Raw genomic sequence first — 21,172 nt, 5'->3', positions numbered from 1 at the left:
TGCATTTAACAAAGCTGTTTATAAACAAGGGGTACCTTCCCGTTTCTCCATAGACCATAGCATTTGGTGTTCTCATACTCGTATTCAAAAAACGTTTAAGTGCGAATAACTTAACTCAGAGAGAGAGAGAGAGGGAGGGAGGGAGGGAGAGAGGGAGAGAGGGAGGGAGGGAGAGAGAGAGAGGGGGAGGGAGGGAGAGAGAGAGGGAGGGGGAGGGAGGGAGAGAGAGGGAGGGAGGGAGGGAGGGAGGGAGAGAGAGAGAGAGAGGGAGGGAAGGAGAGAGATAGAGAGAGAGAGAGGGAAGGAGGGAGAGAGGGAGGGAGGGAGAGAGAGAGGGAGAGAGAGTGAGAGAGAGAGGGAGAGAGGGAGATAGAGAGAGAGAGAGGGAAGGAGAGAGAGAGGGAGGGAGGGAGGAGGGAGGGAGGGAGGGAGGGAGGGAGGGAGAGAGAGAGAGAGGGAGGGAGGAGGGGGAGAGAGAGAGAGAGAGAGAGAGAGGAGAGAGAGAGAGAGAGGAGAGAGAGAGGAGGGGGAGAGAGAGAGAGGGAGGGAGAGAGAGAGAGAGAGGGAGAGAGAGAGGAGGGGGAGAGAGGGAGAGAGAGGGAGAGAGAGAGGGAGGGAGAGAGAGAGAGGGAGGAGAGAGAGAGAGAGAATGAGAGAGAGAGAGAGAGGGGAGAGAGGGAGGGAGGAACCTGATTGAAAAGAAACTTCAGCATGGTCTTTATATGCCCATTTTTGTCACTTCTCGCGTGCTGACATTAATGTCTCTGTACTCACTCTCTGTTTTATTTCCCTCCACACGCCATCAGACACGGAGACGGACTGTGACGCCATCCTGAAGAAGGACCTCGTGGAGAACAACCTGCAGAAGGACGGCTACTACCTGATTGACCCCGACCAGGCGGGACCTGTGACCCCATTCAGGGTCAAGTGCGACTTTATTGAGAACCAGGGCATTACTCAGGTGAGATACGGGTAGAGGGGGGGGGGGGGGGGGTAAGTTGTGAATGTCCTTGAAGGTGCCAACTACCCTGGGGCCAAAACTTTATTTAAACCTTGTGAAAGTTGTGAAACGTGATTATTGACAATGTATTTGCTTCATTGTCTATTCAGGTGCCCTCTGACCCCACCCTGGTGGAAGGCCAGGTCGGAGAGGGCGGAAATGACGCAGCCACGGACTTCAACTTCCAGAACACCTACCCCACCGCCAGCCCCGAACAGATCAACTCGCTCGCCCAAAACTCTGCCTTCTGCTGGCAGGTAGGGACACACCTTGCTTCACACAAGCTTCAAAAGTACTATTGATTATTTAAACTTCATCGAATCAAGCTACGAACTACACAGTCCGGATGATGTGGGTCGTGTACGACCCATACTTTCTGAAGAAGCATTCAACGTAAAAAGTGTGGGTCGCATACGATCAACGCCATCCGAATGCGTCTAGCAAGTTTAACCGCCTCTTTACAGAATATGGGTCATACACTAAGTCTTCCCACGTCGATCTGCGTTTCACATTTTGGTCATTAATACCAACAACGTTTATTGTTAGACGCTGTAAGTTACTAGACTCTGTCTCATTTCTTTCTCTCAGGGGGTCAAGTACGAGTGCACCGAGACGCCGCTGACCAGCCAGGCCCAGCTGACCGCCTTCAACAACCAGGTGCTGACCAGCTTCGGCACGGGAGACAACTCTGCAGCGTTGGGCTGCGCGTGCGGCGTGCTGGGCACGTGCAAGACAGAGGACGTCTCGTGCAACTGTGACAGCAAGGGCTCCATGGTGGACCAAGGCTTCCTCACCGACAAGAACGTGCTGCCCGTCACGGGCTTCAAGGGCAAGGTCAAGGCCAACGGTCGCGGCAAGATCAAGGTCACTGACGTCAGATGTGGTCCTTCACCTGTTGGTAAGTTGTTTTTAATGAGTTCCTTTGTTCGTTTCTTTCCATACCCTTCTTGAAGGATGCACATTTGGCAGTAACATTCAAACAGCAAAGCCTGCAGTATTAGAAATGATTTCGTCCGATACGCTTTAATTCCGCGAGTTGAGTTTCTTTGCCCTGTGCGAATATAACGTTTAATTCATATGTGAAAATGCATTGAGCAGAACATCTTTGCGTCCGTGGCTGAACTGGCATGGTTACTGCGTGAGCTTGTTACAGCATCCCGTCCTCCATATAGCTCGTGTGAGGAGACAGACAAGAAGGCGAACCTTAAAAGACATCGTTACTGATATAGGTATATTGAAAGTAGAAACATTAATTTAAAATTTAGATAAAACAATAAAAATAGAATAATAGACCATGCAAGGAAGAAGGATGCTCCCCGCAAAAAAAAATTAAACAAATTAAAATGGAGGCAAAAAGGTAAGAGTTGAAGCAACAACAAAAAAGGCGAACCGAAGCAAAATAACAAAAACAAACCAAACACTGTGTTGGCTCAGAAAGAATGATCATTGAACCAATGGCGTGTGTGTGTGTGTGTGTATGTATGTGTGTTTGTGTGTGTGTGTGTGTGTGTGTGTGTGTGTGTGTGTGTGTGTGTGTGTGTGTGTGTGTGTGTGTGTGTGTGTGTGCAGACATCCCCCGTGACTGCGCGGAGGCCTACGAGTGGGGCGAGAAGAACGGCATCAACTACCGGGTGCAGGGCGAGTTCCTCGTCAACCCGGACCCCGCGACAGTCAGACCCTTCCTCGCCTTCTGCGACTACTCAGACCCCGAGAACCGTGAGTTGTCTTCCCTTCACCTTTTTGCACTAAGTGGAGGCAACTGTGTGAGGAATGTGTTGGTGAACCGTTCGGGTGATTTTGTCTGTGACTTGTAATGACATTTCCCCTCTTTCCCTGCCTTCTGCTACAACTCTTATCCAGAGAACCACAAGTAAATGGCGGCCTTCCTACAGATGATGGTGAGAGAAATGTATGACGAATGTGTCTGAGAAACTTGAGGATGATCGCCCTCACTAAAGCCTCCGGAAAATTATCCACATTGTTTAATTACTCCTTATCATTGCAGCCAAGACCCGCATCAGACCCAAGCCGACGAAGCAGAAGCCTGTGATACGTACCCAGTCATGGAATTTCAGAGTCCTTTGAGAACAGCTCCAAGATCTCGCCGAAGTCTCCAAAAATAGCAGTTTTAGAGTACCGACAATCATCTGAAAGCCCTCGCTAAAGTCTCGAGATAAATATTGACATTGCACTTTCCATTGCAGCCAAGACACGCATCCGGCCCAAGCCGACGAAGCAGAAGCCTGTGGGCGACACAGACCCCGAGGTGGAGTACCAGGGACCGTCAGACGACCAGCTCAAAGCCCTCGCCAAGATCTCCGTGTACTGCTACCAGCCCGTCAAGATCAACTGCTATGGTGCCAAGGTAATTGCTATGGTGCCAAGGTCATTGCTATGGTGCCAAGGTCATTGCTATTTGCTTTATCTTATTGTGCGTCATTTCAGCAAGGAAAGTTGGGATAGCAACTTTTTTTCTTTTTCCTACATTCGGATATTCATGTTTTCAAGCCCTGAGACTTTGGAATCATTATCGTGCGCATGATTGCACAGGGGAGGGGGGGGTGATCGAACACCGAAGAGAGTGCACAAAGTGGGGTTTTTTCCCGTCTTTACACTTGTTCCCTTGTCCCGTTGTGCTCTCACACCGCCCCGTCCCTGCACTCGCTGCTCCACCTCTGAATTTCGTTCCGCTGCCAGACTTGTCGATTTTACAGACGCTCCAGGGGGGGATGTCGGGTCGCTGCGGTAGGCTACCCTCGGAAGATGACACTGCACTTCTGCTGAGTCACTTCGACGGTGTTCAGTAGTGGGTCTGTCCCGAGCTAACGGACGCAGCCCACTACCTACTATGCCCCCTACAAACGACATTGACTTTAAGTCGCGGAGCCAGACTGAGTGAGCGCCCCCTCCAGAGAGCAGACCGCCACCACGTCCCTCCGTAGACCCCCCCAGAACGTCACACGTTGAAGACTGACAGCAGAACTACTACTCAGGGAAGGAAGGAACAGGAACACTGAGACCAAGGTCACCATGAGAGCTCCGGGCATGAAGGGCCACAAGAGCAAGGACAATTTATATTTTGGATGATTAATGAGATGAGGATGATTATAATGATGCTTTGGATTTCCAATTTGGTTTGAGACTACGTGACAGGGCAGCACTCTACGCTTACTGTCATAATATATCCTGGCGTCAACCAGGCCCGAGAACTGCCGCACCTGCGGTGTTGGTCAGGTATACAGAACCTGAGCACCCTCAAAGTCGCATTCGTTAAGTGAATGACACTCGGCTGTGTGATCCCAGCCTTCCCATAGGAACCATAGCACTTCCACTCTGGGTAGGAGCCGACCGTAGCCCGAAAAACCCACATGACCCTGATGGGATTTGAACCCACGACCTCCCGGCCCGCAGCCCGATGCACTTACCACTGCGCTACGGGGGGCGGTAGAGTGCACAAAGTTGGGTCTTGAAAATAAATCGCTAGCCTATCGTGTTGATCGAAGCCACGCCGATAGCAACAACTGGTTTCCAAGCTTACTTACCGACTGAACCCAAGGCAAGTCATCCTAACAAAATAGACCAATTTCAGAAATAATTTTGTCATGTTTTTGGCGGTGTGTGCGGACGGGTGTATTTCTTGAAGGTCGGGCGAGTTTACTATATAGAGTAATAGCGGAAGGAAGACAGCGCTGTGATGTAAGACACATGGTGGTTGTGCTTGCTCACTATACACAGTAGTGGGCTGTACAAAGACACGATGTTGCTCACTATACACAGTACTTAGTACAAAGACACGATGTTGCTCACTATACACAGTACTTAGTACAAAGACACGATGTTGCTCACTATACACAGTACTTAGTACAAAGACACGATGTTGCTCACTATAAACAGTACTTAGTACAAAGACACGATGTTGCTCACTATACACAGTACTTAGTACAAAGACACGATGTTGCTCACTATACACAGTACTTAGTACAAAGACACGATGTTGCTCACTATACACAGTACTTAGTACAAAGACACGATGTTGCTCACTATACACAGTACTTAGTACAAAGACACGATGTTGCTCACTATAAACAGTACTTAGTACAAAGACACGATGTTGCTCACTATACACAGTACTTAGTACAAAGACACGATGTTGCTCACTATAAACAGTACTTAGTACAAAGACACGATGTTGCTCACTATACACAGTACTTAGTACAAAGACACGATGTTGCTCACTATAAACAGTACTTAGTACAAAGACACGATGTTGCTCACTATACACAGTACTTAGTACAAAGACACGATGTTGCTCACTATAAACAGTACTTAGTACAAAGACACGATGTTGCTCACTATACACAGTACTTAGTACAAAGACACGATGTTGCTCACTATAAACAGTACTTAGTACAAAGACACGATGTTGCTCACTATACACAGTACTTAGTACAAAGACACGATGTTGCTCACTATAAACAGTACTTAGTACAAAGACACGATGTTGCTCACTATACACAGTACTTAGTACAAAGACACGATGTTGCTCACTATAAACAGTACTTAGTACAAAGACACGATGTTGCTCACTATACACAGTACTTAGTACAAAGACACGATGTTGCTCACTATAAACAGTACTTAGTACAAAGACACGATGTTGCTCACTATAAACAGTACTTAGTACAAAGACACGATGTTGCTCACTATACACAGTACTTAGTACAAAGACACGATGTTGCGAAAGCGCTGTGAAGTCAGACTTGGAGTGGTTGTGCTTGCAGTTCCTCAGGGGCGGAGTCAAGTTCCAGGGGGCAGACGGTGTGGACCGATCTTTCTGGAGTTCAGGTGACGGTGACCAGCCTACCTGTACCTGTGGCACGGAGAACTTGTGTGGTGGTACCGTGTCTAGGAGGATACAGGAAGCCACGTGAGTGTGTGTGTGGGGGGGGGGGAGGGGGGAGTTCAGGTGACGGTGACCAGCCCATCTGTACCCGTGGCACGGAGAACGTGTGTGGGGGGACAGCGTCCCGGAGGTTACAGGAAGCCACGTGGGTGTGTGTGGGGGGGGGGGAGGGAGAAAGGATGACGGGCGTGTCTTTGTTTTGCTGAAGTACACACGTGGGTGTGTGCGTGTAGCCGTCTGTATCTGAAGCGTTCTTTTGGATATGATGAGAGATATGGCGTGAGTGATTAGAGAGATAGAGAGAAGAGCTACCTCCATTTATTTCAGTTTCAAGCGGTTAAAATTCTCTAGACTGCACATCATATAGATCATTAAAGTTCCTTGTTGTGGGGACCTGTAACTGACCTGACCATGCTCGTTACGCGGCGTTAACCACCATCCACTCACCCACCTCCTCTGTCATCCCCAGCGACTGTAACTGCGACATTGGTGACGACGTGTGGCGTAGCGACGCCGCAATCTTGAGGGTCAAGGGCAGAGGACCGCTGAGGAAACTGCTGACTTCCGGTGTCTTCTCGGCCAGCCAAGGACGTCTCAACCTGACTGTGGGAGACTTAGTCTGCTCCAAGAAACCATTGAGTAAGCCACACTTAGACAATAAAATACATGTCACCACAGTTAATCTCACTGCCTTTTTAAAGGCTGCTCGGAGGACTGGATGCAGTACAACTAGGGTCAGATAAAAGTCCTCACCTGTGGAGGCTTGGGCCTGTTTCAACAAACCCCTCGGTACTTGTCTTGTCTTGTCTTGTCTTGTCTTGTCTTGTCTTGCCAAGACGTATATCTGTGTCGTGTATCGTATCTCATTAACCTCCATCAATACAGGTTTCAACGAGTGTGACAACGGGTTCAACGACTGCGCGCCCCAGGCCAAGTGTCTTGTCTTGTCTTGTCTTGTCTTGCTTGTCGTGTCGTGTCGTGTCGTGTCGTGTCGTGTCGTGTCGTGTCGTGTCGTGTCGTGTCGTGTCGTGTCGTGTCGTGTCGTGTCGTGTCGTGTCGTGTCGTGTCGTGTCGTGTCGTGTCTTGTCTTGTCTTGTCTAATACCTGTCCCGTGTTACAGGTTTCAACGAGTGTGACAACGGGTTCAACGACTGCGCGCCCCAGGCCAAGTGTCTTGTCTTGTCTTGTCTAATACCTGTCCCGTGTTACAGGTTTCAACGAGTGTGACAACGGGTTCAACGACTGCGCGCCCCAGGCCAAGTGTGTGGACCAAACGTCGGGCTACCGCTGCGAGTGCCCGGATGGCTGGCAGGGCAAGATCTCCAAGAGCGTGTCCAACCCGGACCCCCCCATGTCCAACGGGCGACAGTGTGTCGGTCAGTGGCTTCTTTTCACCCCCCCCCCCCCCCTAATGGCCAACGGGCGACAGTGTATCGGTCAGTGGCTTCTTTTCACCCCCCCCCCCCCCTAATGGCCAACGGGCGACAGTGTATCGGTCAGTGGCTTCTTTTCACACACCCTCCCCCCCCCCCCCCCTAACGGCCAACGGGCGACAGTGTATCGGTCAGTGGCTTCTTTTCACCCCCCTCCCCCCTAATGGCCAACGGGCGACAGTGTATCGGTCAGTGGCTTCTTTTCACCCCCCCCCCCCTAATGGCCAACGGGCGACAGTGTATCGGTCAGTGGCTTCTTTTCACACACCCCCCCCCCCCCCTAATGACTAACGGGCGACAGTGCATCGGTCAGTGGCTTCTTTGTAAAGTTCATACAGTGGAACCGTTCTTTTAAGACAAAATCAGGTTTAGAAAAGGAGGGAGTCTTAAAATGGAGGTAAATCCATGGAGGTTTATAAACAGAAAGTCTGAAAAAGCAAGGTCTTGAAAAGGAGTAAGGCTTGAAATTGGGGGTGGGGGGGGGGTCGTAAAAGGGGGTCCCACTTGATCAACTGGGTGAAGGCGACTCCACGAAGTTTGCTGCAGGAAGATTTGACACTGAATGTTTGGTAAGAACACTTTGCAAAATCTTGTGCGAGCTCAATTATGAGGACTGCCTGTAAAGGAGAATAAAACAACAACAAAAACTACTGACTGCGTTAGCGCATCATGGCTATGACAATAAGGGGACTCCTGAATCGTCCTGTTATTGTTGCACTAAAATGTGGAGGGGGGGGGGTGGCGATGTGGAATTTGAAACGTTCAGAGTTAGGGTGCCCAACATCGGGCACTCTCCCTTACTTCTTCTCTTGTGTTTGGCTTGTCTATGCTTGTCTAGGCTTGTCCAGGCTTGTCTAGGCTTGTCTAGGCTTGTCTAGGTCCAGGCTTGTCTAGGCTTGTTATTCTCTCAGGTGCCAGGAGATTGGTCCTGCATAGCTCTCACTTACTCCATAGCTATAACACATGTCGTATTACTCTATAGCTATAACACATGTATTACTTACTCTATGGCTATAACACATGTCGTATTACTCTATAGCTATAACACATGTCGTATTACTCTATAGCTATAACACATGTCGTATTACTTACTCTATAGCTATAACACATGTCGTATTACTCTATAGCTATAACACATGTATTACTTACTCTATGGCTATAACACATGTCGTATTACTCTATAGCTATAACACATGTATTACTTACTCTATAGCTATAACACATGTCGTATTACTCTATAGCTATAACACATGTAGTATTACTTACTCTATAGTTATAACACATGTCGTATTACTTACTCTATAGCTATAACACATGTCGTATTACTTACTCTATAGCTATAACACATGTCGTATTACTTACTCTATAGCTATAACACATGTCGTATTACTTACTCTATAGCTATAACACATGTCGTATTACTTACTCTATAGCTATAACACATGTCGTATTACTTACTCTATAGCTACAACACATGTCGTATTACTTACGCTATAGCTATAACACATGTCGTATTACTTACTCTATACCTATAACACATGTCGTATTACTTACTCTATAGCTATAACACATGTCGTATTACTTACTCTATAGCTATAACACATGTCGTATTACTTACTCTATAGCTATAACACATGTCGTATTACTTACTCTATAGCTATAACACATGTCGTATTACTTACTCTATAGCTACAACACATGTCGTATTACTTACGCTATAGCTATAACACATGTCGTATTACTTACTCTATACCTATAACACATGTCGTATTACTTACTCTATAGCTATAACACATGTCGTATTACTTACTCTATAGCTATAACACATGTCGTATTACTTACTCTATAGCTATAACACATGTCGTATTACTTACTCTATAGCTATAACACATGTCGTATTACTTACTCTATAGCTATAACACATGTCGTATTACCTTATTTTGTTAATCAAGGTTTTTCTCAACGTTATTATTGAGCTATATACGTGCAGATTGAGTGATGTGTGTGTCGTGGTTGTTGCAGACGACGACGAGTGTTCCCGACCCAACCGTTGTCGCTACAACTCGGACTGTGTCAACACGCTGGGGTCATACCAGTGCACGTGCAAGCAGGGATTCAGGAACACCGACGACTTCAACTGTGTTGGTCCGTACCGTTTGTTGTGTGTGGGGGGGGGGGGGGGGGTCTTTTACGGTCCCTCGGTTTGCTGGTCGTGTCTTTCTGTCCAAGTATTTATTTCTCCCTCTCTGTCTCACGCTAACTGTGGTTATATGTGTTTGTTCGGGTCAAAAGTTTTGTCAAGTTTTCGGGTCATGAGTTTTCTGTCTAGTCTGTCTGTCTGTCTGTCCCTCTGTCTGTCCCTCTGTCCCTCTGTCTCGCACTGTCTCTCACTGTTTGTCTGTCTGTTTGTCTGTCTGTCTGTCTCTATCCAGATCTCTGCCACCTCTCTCGGGTATTTCTGTTATTACAAAGTTATTTAGATGTTTCTGACTGTTCAAATAATGTTGTCCCCTTTGTCAAGTTATAAGTCATTATTTTCAAAATAAGATCAACACAAACTTTCACAGTCTTGAATTAATTCCATCAGAAACTGGGACAAACCTCGCTCAAAACAACACTTACCCAAATTAGCATACCCCAGACGTGTCATCTTTTGATTGGTGAAAGTATTGACGAGGGCAGGTAGAATTGTCAAAGTGTACCCTAATTATCATAGCCGTGACGTGTCGCCTTGTGATTGGTGCAGATATCGACGAGTGCACGGAGAACTCTCACAACTGTGACGCCAACGCTCGCTGCGTGAACACCAATGGCGCCTACAGGTGTCGCTGCAAGAAGGGATTCCGTGGAACCGGCAGGAAGGGAAAGTGTCACCGTGAGTCATTTTCTTTTCAAGTTAAAACAAAAGCAGCAAGACTGTAAAAGGTTCTTCGATCATGAATGGCCCTAAAGGGTGTTCGGGCCTCAGACAATCATGAATAAAGTTGATTTTTCGCCTGCAACGACGTAATGTCCAATGCAACAAGGACGCTAGCTGCCGGAACCTTCACTTCAGACCGACTGGCCGCTAAGTATTGAGGCATGTTTGAGACACCACATCGACTGGCCGCTAAGTATTGAGGCATGTTTGAGACACCACATCGACTGGCCGCTAAGTATTGAGGCATGTTTGAGACACCACACCGACTGACCGCTAAGTATTGAGACATGTTTGAGACACCACACCGACTGGCCGCTAAGTATTGAGACATGTTTGAGACACCACATCGACTGTCCGCTAAGTATTGAGACATGTTTGAGACACCACACCGACTGTCCGCTAAGTATTGAGACATGTTTGAGACACCACATCGACTGGCCGCTAAGTATTGAGACATGTTTGAGACACCACATCGACTGGCCGCTAAGTATTGAGACATGTTTGAGACACCACATCGACTGGCCGCTAAGTATTGAGACATGTTTGAGACACCACATCGACTGGCCGCTAAGTATTGAGACATGTTTGAGACACCACACCGACTGCCCGCTAAGTATTGAGACATGTTTGAGACACCACATCGACTGGCCGCTAAGTATTGAGACATGTTTGAGACACCACATCGACTGGCCGCTAAGTATTGAGACATGTTTGAGACACCACATCGATTTAACAAACCAAGACGTACATCCTTGACCCTCCCATACAACGAGACATTTCTGGCGTCAAAAGCGGAGCAAAGTTCGATCAGACGACATAAATGAAAAACATGGCGTCTTTTGCAAGTTCTGTCTCATCATATGAAATGACTAAGAAGTCACCGGCACGGTTGGCCTAATGGTAAGACGTCCGCCCCGTGATCGGGAGGTCGTGGGTTCGAACCCCGGCCGGGTCATACCTAAGACTTTAAAATTGGCAATCTAGTGGCTACTCCGCCTGGCGTCTGGCATTATGGGGTTAGTGCTAGGACTGGTTGGTCCGGTGTCAGAATAATGTGACTGGGTGAGACATGAAGCCCGTGCTGCGACTTCTGTCTTGTGTGTGGCGTACGTTATATGTCAAAGCAGCACCGCCCTGATATGGCCCTTCGTGGTCGGCTGGGCGTTGAGCAAACAAACAAACAAACAAACAAACTAAGAAGTCGAGAAGAAAGTTTGTTTCGAGGACTTCGTTGTAAGAGCAGAGAAAAACTACTCGAAAGATCACCACCAGGCTGTGCATGTATCGGTATCGTATCTCATTAACCTCCATCCGTAATTAACCATGCACCTCCCCCCCCCCCCCCCCCATTCCTTGCTTCCAAACGACATAAATGAAAAAAATGGTGTCATTTCTTCATATGAGCAGAGAAGCACTACTCGTTAGGCTCAGCATGTATCGGTATCGTAAATCATTAAGCTCTACCCCTACTTAACCATTCACGCCCCCCACCCCCCCTCCCCCATGTCCCTCCTTCCAGCCGTGGGACAGTGTGCGTGTTTCGGCGACCCCCATTGTCTGAGTTTCGACGGTCGCTGGAACCACTACCAGGGCATCTGCACCTACACCATGGCCGAGAACAACTGTGGGGGCGCCACCGTCGCGGGCATTCCCAAGTTCAAGGTCAAGACCAACAACTGGGACAGAAGTTACAAGGGTGATGGTCTTTACTCTTGGATCAAGGAGGCCACTGTTGAAGTGTACGGCAAGGTGAGAATTGGGTGGTGGTGGTGGTTGGGGGGGGGGGGGGGGGGCTGGTGGAGGTGGTGGTGGTAGTGGGGGGGTGGTGGTGATGCGCCTCACAGCTGTTCATGGCTTACATTTTAGTTGGGGAAGGGGTGAGTTACAAATAGACAGGTCAGAGGGAATCATTTGGCTACCAACAGCTACTGATTTTCGAAAGTATATTTGCACAGAACAAAAAAATCATAATTTCAAGAAAACTAAAGCGTTATCAAATCTGGAAATTCAGAAGCCAGCTACTAAATTGTTTGTCATGACCACCAAATATCAAAAACATCATGCTAGAGGTGTTGTCAATATTGTGTACAAATGTGCAGGAAATGTTGCCACCTTTTAAAACTTGTATTTCATTAAATAATTAATTCAGCACATACATTACGGTTAAAGCACTTTAAAACAAATTCCATGAAAAAGAGCATTCAATTTCACACAGGTATACCAATTTTCATAAAGAAAATAGGCAATTATTACAATTGCAAGTGATTTTATAACGATGTTGCATGATAATTTCGGTAGGTGTGTCCCCTTGCTTGTTTCACCCAAATGCTTCCGCGATATACCGGGAGAGGGAACTTATCCGTGGCTAGCAGCAAGCGAGTCTGCAGCTGCCGTGTTATACCGGGAGAGGGACCTCATCTGCGGCTAGCAGCAAGCGAGTCTAAAGCTGCCGTGTTACACCGGGAGAGGAACTTATCCGTGGCTAGCAGCAAGCGAGCCTGAAGCTGCCGTGTTGTACCGGGAGAGGAACCTTATCCGTGGCTAGCAGCAAGCGAGCCTGAAGCTGCCGTGTTGTACCGGGAGAGGAACCTTATCCGTGGCTAGCAGCAAGCGAGTCTGAGGCTGCCGTGTTATACCGGGAGAGGAACTTATCCGTGGCTGGCAGCAAGCGAGCCTGAAGCTGCCGTGTTATACCGGGGGAGGAACCTTATCCGTGGCTAGCAGCAAGCGAGCCTGAAGCTGCCGTGTTGTACCGGGAGAGGAACCTTATCCGTGGCTAGCAGCAAGCGAGCCTGAAGCTGCCGTGTTGTACCGGGAGAGGAACCTTATCCGTGGCTAGCAGCAAGCGAGTCTGAGGCTGCCGTGTTATACCGGGAGAGGAACTTATCCGTGGCTGGCAGCAAGCGAGCCTGAAGCTGCCGTGTTATACCGGGGGAGGAACCTTATCCGTGGCTAGCAGCAAGCGAGCCTGAAGCTGCCGTGTTATACCGGGAGAGGAACCTTATCCGTGGCTAGCAGCAAGCGAGCCTGAAGCTGCCGTGTTATACCGGGAGAGGAACCTTATCCGTGGCTAGCAGCAAGCGAGCCTGAAGCTGCCGTGTTATACCGGGAGAGGAACCTTATCCGTGGCTAGCAGCAAGCGAGCCTGAAGCTGCCGTGTTATCTCTGCCGTGGGGGAAGGCGGGTGCTAAGAAATGCTCAGCCTGCCGGCAGCTAAAGAGGCCGGAATGAAGCCCTGGGAACAGCCGTGTTATCTCTGCCGTGGCCTGCTCTCCCTGTGTCTCTTGGCTGGACCCCCTGCCCTACCAGTGTCTCTTGGCTGGACCCCCTGCCCTACCAGTGTCTCTTGGCTGGACCCCCTGCCCTACCAGTGTCTCTTGGCTAGACCCCCTGCCCTACCAGTGTCTCTTGGCTGGACCCCCTGCCCTACCAGTGTCTCTTGGCTGGACCCCCTGCCCTACCAGTGTCTCTTGGCTGGACCCCCTGCCCTACCAGTGTCTCTTGGCTAGACCCCCCTGCCCTACCAGTGTCTCTTGGCTAGACCCCCTGCCCTACCAGTGTCTCTTGGCTGGACCCCCTGCCCTACCAGTGTCTCTTGGCTAGACCCCCTGCCCTACCTGTGTCTCTTGGCTAGACCCCCTGCCCTACCAGTGTCTCTTGGTTAGACCCCCTGCCCTACCAGTGTCTCTTGGTTAGACCCCCTGCCCTACCTGTGTCTCTTGGCTGGACCCCCTGCCCTACCAGTGTCTCTTGGCTGGACCCCCTGCCCTACCAGTGTCTCTTGGCTGGACCCCCTGCCCTACCAGTGTCTCTTGGCTAGACCCCCCTGCCCTACCAGTGTCTCTTGGCTAGACCCCCTGCCCTACCAGTGTCTCTTGGCTGGACCCCCTGCCCTACCAGTGTCTCTTGGCTAGACCCCCTGCCCTACCAGTGTCTCTTGGCTAGACCCCCTGCCCTACCAGTGTCTCTTGGCTAGACCCCCTGCCCTACCAGTGTCTCTTGGCTAGACCCCCTGCCCTACCTGTGTCTCTTGGCTAGACCCCCTGCCCTACCTGTGTCTCTTGGCTAGACCCCCTGCCCTACCAGTGTCTCTTGGCTAGACCCCCTGCCCTACCTGTGTCTCTTGGCTAGACCCCCTGCCCTACCAGTGTCTCTTGGCTAGACCCCCTGCCCTACCTGTGTCTCTTGGCTAGACCCCCTGCCCTACCAGTGTCTCTTGGCTAGACCCCCTGCCCTACCAATCCCTGCGATCATGTCAGCAGTAGAAGATTACTCGTAAGGTCACCGCCAGGCTATGCATGTCTCGGTGTCGTATATCATTCAAATCTGTTTCTCTGTCCACAGACGATCCTGATTGGCCAGGGCCGTAAGATCATGGTGGACGGACAGGAGCAGACGGCATACCGCATGCTGAGCGAAGACAAGACAACCGTGCTGCTTAAGATCTCGGTCATTGGATTCACAGTGGTTAGTGTTCGTCTGTCTGTTCGTTTGTTTGTCTGTCTGTTTTCCCATCGGTATGCAGATCTCCGTCATAGGATTCAAAGTGGTCAGTGGCTTCGTCTGTCTGTTCGTTTGTCTGTCTGTCTGTTCTCCCATCGGTATGCAGATCTCCGTCATAGGATTCAAAGTGGTCAGTGGCTTCGTCTGTCTGTCTGTTCGTTTGTTTGTCTGTCTGTTCTCCCATCGGTATGCAGATCTCCGTCATAGGATTCAAAGTGGTCAGTGGCTTCGTCTGTCTGTCTGTTCGTTTGTTTGTCTGTCTGTTCTTCTGTCGTTATGTTTATTTGTTGGGTGGGAACTCGATAAGACGACTGTTCAGTTCTAGTGGTCAGTGGCTTTGGCAGTTCGTCTGTTTGTCTGTTGGTCTGTTTGTCTATTGGTTTGTTTGTCTATATGTTCTTCCATCGTTATGTTTGTTTCTTGGTATGGTGTCAATAATGTGACATTTAACAAAGATCGAAACAGTCTTGTTCTCCGAGACCGCTCTAGTAAAATTTTACAATGTTACAATGTCTTCTTTTTAAAGATTGAACGCACTGAAGTAGTCTCGACCAGCCGCCTAACAATGGGTTGTAGTTGGACTCTGACGTTACATGGCTCAAAGAAAGGAAATCCAATGTTCAGTGGATACATGTGTGTGTGTGTTTCCATAGCAACTGTGGACTAACTTCGGGCTGGAGGTGCTAGCGGACGGGGTTGACGAGGTGACGGTCATCACTCCGGCCAACATGCAGAACACCACCTGTGGGCTGTGCGGCAACTACAACGGCAACCCCGCTGACGACTGGATCGTGGGCCCAAAGTGTCCCCCCAAGGCGGGGCAAATGGTGAGTCTTTGGTGGTGGTGTTGTTTTTTGCGATTGTGGTGGTGGTGACTGAATCGTCGGCCCAAAGTGACCCCTCAAGGCGGGGCAAGTGGTGAGTCCTTGTTGGTGTTGGTGTTGTGGTGGTGTTGATTGTGATAGTGGTGGTGACTGGGTGGCCCCTAGTTTCCTTGTTGTTGTTGTTGTTGTTGTTGTTGTTGTTGTTGTTGTTGTTGTTGTTGTTGTTGTTGAGGGTGGTGATGGCGTGTGTGAGAGAGACAGAATGAGAGAGAGAGAGAGGGGAAAGAGAGAGGGGGAGAGAGAGAGAGAGAGAGAGAGAGAGAGATGGGGAGGGGTGGGGGCAGTAGGGAACAGGGAGAGTGCACTGTCTGTTTGTCTGCGTGCATATTGTTTTAAGCCCCTTCTGTTTGTTTCAGGTTTATTAACTTTCATCTCGATGTCTAATATTCTAACAATTAAATTAAACCACAAAACGCTCATAATCACTCACATGTGTTAAAAACACACCAACCTATGACTCACTCATGGACTGATAAAGTACACTATCACACGTTGCCATGGTTTTACTCACCCATGGACTGATAAACTTCGCTATCACACGTTACCATAACTTCACTCACCTACGGACTGATACTCTACACTATTACACGTTACCTTGGTTTCACTCACCCATGTACTGATAGTCTACACTATCACACGTTGCCATGGTTTCACTCACCCATGTACTGATAGTCTACACTATCACACGTTGCCACCCATGTACTGATACTCTACACTATCACACGTTGCCATGGTTTCAATCACCCACGGACTGATACTCTACACTATCACACGTTGCCATGGTTTCAGACGACGAGAGAGACGCTGTTCGGCAACTCGTGGAGCGTGGAGAGCGACGAGTCGTGTGCAGTGGACTGTGACCCCCTGCCCCGCAACAAGACGTGCAACGTGCCCGAGTCGCAGGTCAAGCAAGTGTGCGACAGACTCTTCAACGCGGACTCGCCCTTCTCTGTAAGCTCTTTGTCTCGGTCAGCCTAGAATGAGTGTCAGGAGGAAGTTATGTGGTTTATGTCAACCGAGACTGGTTTACAGACTGTAAGTACTTTGTCTTGGTCAACCTTCAATCAGCGTCAGGTTATAGTTGTATGGACTTAGTCAACCCAGACTAACTGTCAGACTGTCCATTTTTGGTCTGGACCAAACCTATTCTACCTGTCATAAAAAAAAACTCGGAGGATGCGTTTGAGTGTAGAGCTATGTGATGAGGCAGTTTATTATTAATCGAGTTATATGACTCCAAAGGCCATTCTTCTTCTTCTTTGTTTATGGGCTGAAACTCCCACGTTCACTCATGTTTTTGCACGAGTGGGTTTTTACGTGTATGACCGTTTTTACCCCGCCATGCAGGCAGCATACGCCGTTTTCGAGGGAACGCATGCTGGGTATTTTCGTGTTTCTATAAACCACCGAACTCTGACATGGATTTCAGTATCTTTTTCCGTGCGCACTTGGTCTTGTGCTTGCGTGTACACACGAAGGGGGATAAGATAAGGCACTAGCAGGTCTGCACAAAAGTTGACCTGGGAGATCGGAAAAATCTCCACCCTTAACCCACCAGGCGTCCGAGGCCGGGATTTGAACTCACGACCTTCCGATGAGGAGGCCGATGTCTTATCCACTATGCCACTGCGCCCGTCTGAAAGGCCATTCATTTCCCTGCCATGTTCAGCAAGCATGTTGATTTGACACGAGGTAGTGTCTGTGCAGTACAACCTACATTCATTTCCCTGCCATGTTCAGCAAGCATGTTGATTTGACACGAGGTAGTGTCTATGCAATGCAACCTACATTCATTTCCCTGCCATGTTCAGCAAGCATGTTGATTTGACACGAGGTAGTGTCTATGCAATGCAACCTACATTCATTTCCCTGCCATGTTCAGCAAGCATGTTGATTTGACACGAGGTAGTGTCTATGCAATGCAACCTACATTCATTTCCCTGCCATGTTCAGCAAGCATATTGATTTGACACGAGGTAGTGTCTGTGCAGTGCAACCTACATTCATTTTCCTGCCATGTTCAGCAAGCATATTGATTTTACACCAGGTAGTGTATATGCAGTGCAACCTACAACAATGACATCCCCAAAAATGAAAAGCAAGGTTCCAACGTTAAAATCGACATAAAATCTGAAAAGCTGAAACGGAACATGTTTTTTACATCATTGGAAAGAAGTGTCCAATTTTCATTCAAAACTGTTCACCTATTTTGTCTATCAATGACGTTGTGGCAGCTGAGCGGTGTAGGTGTCATTATTCTCAGATGCCTTTCAAGCCTCACTGGCTCACTGACTGACCACCAACCACTGTGTGTGTACAGAAAGCGGGGTGCATGGCTCAGATGCCGTCCAACGACCTGACAGCCTTCAGGTTCTCCTGTGAGTTTGACCTGTGCCACACGGCTGACCTGCGAACCGCTCAGTGCGACGTGGCGGAGGCTCTGGCGTCCTACTGCGCCGACCTGCTGGCTGACGGCTTTGAGTGGCGATCTGACGACTTGTGTGCTGGTACGTGTCTGGATGTTGTATGTTGTTGATGATGATGATGATGATGATGATGATGATGATGATGATGATGATGATGATGATGATGATGATGATGATGATGATGATGATGATGATGATGATGATGATGATGATGATGAAGATGATGGTGGTGTTTGGCCCCGGAGGTGACCTACTCATCAGAAGTAAAAGTAAAGGGTCGTTCTGTAGAGCCTTCTAAGGGCCAATATTGTCGCGGTGTTTCAGAGACGGCCAAGTGCAAGGACAATGAGGAGTACCTGGTGTGTGGCCCGGAGTCCGAGCCCACGTGTCTCAGCCCCGACCCCGTGGTCATCGAGAACTGCATGGAGTCGTGTTTCTGTAAGGAGGGCTTCGTCAGACAGGGCGAGGCGTGTATCAAGGCTGCCCAGTGTGGGTGTAACTATGCCAACAGCTTCCTCAAGGTCAGTGAACGAGACTGGTTGAAACACAGTGATCACAACTGCAGTGTGATGTCTGGAGAGATTGTGTTGTTCAGGGAGGAGGGCTTCGTCACACTTGACGAGGCAACCACCAATCACGCTTTCCATCCAGGTGCGAGAGTGGTCACAACTCAGCACAAATGGTTGCATTGTGTAGTTTGGGATAAAGATGGTTGCATTGTGTAGTTTGGGATAAAGATGGTTGTATTGTGTAGTTTGGGATAAAGATGGTTGTATTGTGTAGTTTGGGATAAAGATGGTTGTATTGTGTAGTTTGGGATAAAGATGGTTGTATTGTGTAGTTTGGGATAAAGATGGTTGTATTGTGTAGTTTGGGATAAAGATGGTTGTATTGTGTAGTTTGGGATAAAGATGGTTGTATTGTGTAGTTTGGGATAAAGATGGTTGTATTGTGTAGTTTGGGATAAAGATGGTTGTATTGTGTAGTTTGGGATAAAGATGGTTGCATTGTGTAGTTTGGGATAAAGATGGTTGTATTGTGTAGCGGTTTGGGATAAAGATGGTTGTATTGTGTAGTTTGGGATAAAGATGGTTGCATTGTGTAGTTTGGGATAAAGATGGTTGCATTGTGTAGTTTGGGATAAAGATGGTTGTATTGTGTAGTTTGGGATAAAGATGGTTGTATTGTGTAGTTTGGGATAAAGATGGTTGTATTGTGTAGTTTGGGATAAAGATGGTTGCATTGTGTAGTTTGGGATAAAGATGGTTGCATTGTGTAGTTTGGGATAAAGATGGTTGCATTGTGTAGTTTGGGATAAAGATGGTTGTATTGTGTAGTTTGGGATAAAGATGGTTGTATTGTGTAGCGGTTTGGGATAAAGTGGTTGTATTGTGTAGTTTGGGATAAAGATGGTTGTATTGTGTAGCGGTTTGGGATAAAGTGGTTGTATTGTGTAGTTTGGGATAAAGATGGTTGCATTGTGTAGTTTGGGATAAAGATGGTTGTATTGTGTAGTTTGGGATAAAGATGGTTGCATTGTGTAGTTTGGGATAAAGATGGTTGCATTGTGTAGTTTGGGATAAAGATGGTTGCCTTGTGTAGCGGTTTGGGATAAAGATGGTTGTATTGTGTAGTTTGGGATAAAGATGGTTGTATTGTGGAGCGGTTTGGGATAAAGATGGTTGTATTGTGTAGCGGTTTGGGATAAAGATGGTTGCATTGTGTAGTTTGGGATAAAGATGGTTGTATTGTGTAGTTTGGGATAAAGATGGTTGTATTGTGGAGCGGTTTGGGATAAAGATGGTTGTATTGTGTAGTTTGGGATAAAGATGGTTGTATTGTGTAGTTTGGGATAAAGATGGTTGTATTGTGTAGTTTGGGATAAAGATGGTTGTATTGTGGAGCGGTTTGGGATAAAGATGGTTGCATTGTGTAGTTTGGGATAAAGATGGTTGTATTGTGTAGTTTGGGATAAAGATGGTTGTATTGTGGAGCGGTTTGGGATAAAGATGGTTGTATTGTGTAGTTTGGGATAAAGATGGTTGCATTGTGTAGTTTGGGATAAAGATGGTTGCATTGTGTAGTTTGGGATAAAAATGGTTGTATTGTGTAGTTTGGTATAAAGATGGTTGTATTGTGTAGTTTGGTATAAAGATGGTTGTATTGTGTAGTTTGGTATAAAGATGGTTGTATTGTGTAGTTTGGTATAAAGATGGTTGTATTGTGTAGTTTGGTATAAAGATGGTTGTATTGTGTAGTTTGGGATAAAGATGGTTGCATTGTGTAGTTTGGGATAAAAATGGTTGTATTGTGTAGTTTGGTATAAAGATGGTTGTATTGTGTAGTTTGGTATAAAGATGGTTGTATTGTGTAGTTTGGTATAAAGATGGTTGTATTGTGTAGTTTGGTATAAAGATGGTTGTATTGTGTAGTTTGGTATAAAGATGGTTGCATTGTGTAGTTTGGGATAAAAATGGTTGCATTGTGTAGTTTGGGATAAAGATGGTTGTATTGTGTAGTGTGGGATAAAGATGGTTGTATTGTGTAGTTTGGGATAAAGATGGTTGTATTGTGTAGTGTGGGATAAAAATGGTTGCATTGTGTAGTTTGGGATAAAGATGGTTGTATTGTGTAGTGTGGGATAAAAATGGTTGCATTGTGTAGTGTGGGATAAAGATGGTTGTATTGTGTAGTTTGGGATAAAGATGGTTGCATTGTGTAGTTTGGGATTAAAACGAACGTTGTGTGAGTAAAGCTTTGTCAGACAGGGCGAGGAATTGATCAACCCAGCTCAGTGTGGTTGTACTCCACAGACAGATTGTAATTGGATATGGCGTCAAAATGTATGACAGACTATCTTGGATCTGGTTCTGCGTGTCCTAGCTCAATGAAACCTGTTGTTCATGGTGGCATGCCGTAACACCGCATAGTCCACCATTACAGCACACCAGAACATGCACAGGAGTTGGTGTGTGTAGGTGGGATTCAGATAGGCATGACACTATTATCATTCCACGTATAACTGTGTGATTCAGATAGGCATGACACTGTATTATCATTCCACGTATAACCGTGTGATTCAGATAGGCAAGACACTATTATC

The 21,172-nt window shown here is 47.6% G+C and overlaps 1 protein-coding gene across 1 annotated transcript in view; it reads left to right on the top strand.

Moving 5' to 3' along the window:
- LOC138946620 (mucin-19-like) overlaps positions 1 to 21,172 on the top strand; it is a 148,160-nt gene that overhangs the window by 72,195 nt on the left and 54,793 nt on the right. Inside the window, exons 29-44 of the mRNA XM_070318064.1 lie at positions 807 to 961; positions 1,111 to 1,257; positions 1,589 to 1,898; positions 2,570 to 2,716; positions 3,205 to 3,365; positions 5,782 to 5,927; positions 6,373 to 6,542; positions 7,115 to 7,279; positions 9,359 to 9,481; positions 10,083 to 10,211; positions 11,776 to 12,005; positions 14,601 to 14,723; positions 15,413 to 15,586; positions 16,433 to 16,594; positions 17,964 to 18,150; positions 18,394 to 18,590. Coding sequence (XP_070174165.1) covers positions 807 to 961; positions 1,111 to 1,257; positions 1,589 to 1,898; positions 2,570 to 2,716; positions 3,205 to 3,365; positions 5,782 to 5,927; positions 6,373 to 6,542; positions 7,115 to 7,279; positions 9,359 to 9,481; positions 10,083 to 10,211; positions 11,776 to 12,005; positions 14,601 to 14,723; positions 15,413 to 15,586; positions 16,433 to 16,594; positions 17,964 to 18,150; positions 18,394 to 18,590 — 2,726 coding nt within the window. The remainder of the gene's footprint in view (positions 1 to 806; positions 962 to 1,110; positions 1,258 to 1,588; positions 1,899 to 2,569; positions 2,717 to 3,204; positions 3,366 to 5,781; positions 5,928 to 6,372; positions 6,543 to 7,114; positions 7,280 to 9,358; positions 9,482 to 10,082; positions 10,212 to 11,775; positions 12,006 to 14,600; positions 14,724 to 15,412; positions 15,587 to 16,432; positions 16,595 to 17,963; positions 18,151 to 18,393; positions 18,591 to 21,172) is intronic.

Source organism: Littorina saxatilis, linkage group LG14, assembly GCF_037325665.1.
Source record: "Littorina saxatilis isolate snail1 linkage group LG14, US_GU_Lsax_2.0, whole genome shotgun sequence".
In the NCBI taxonomy this organism is placed as follows: Eukaryota; Metazoa; Mollusca; class Gastropoda; order Littorinimorpha; family Littorinidae; genus Littorina; species Littorina saxatilis.
Note: the sequence above shows the minus strand (reverse complement) of the source record. Positions and strands in the feature narration are given on the sequence as shown.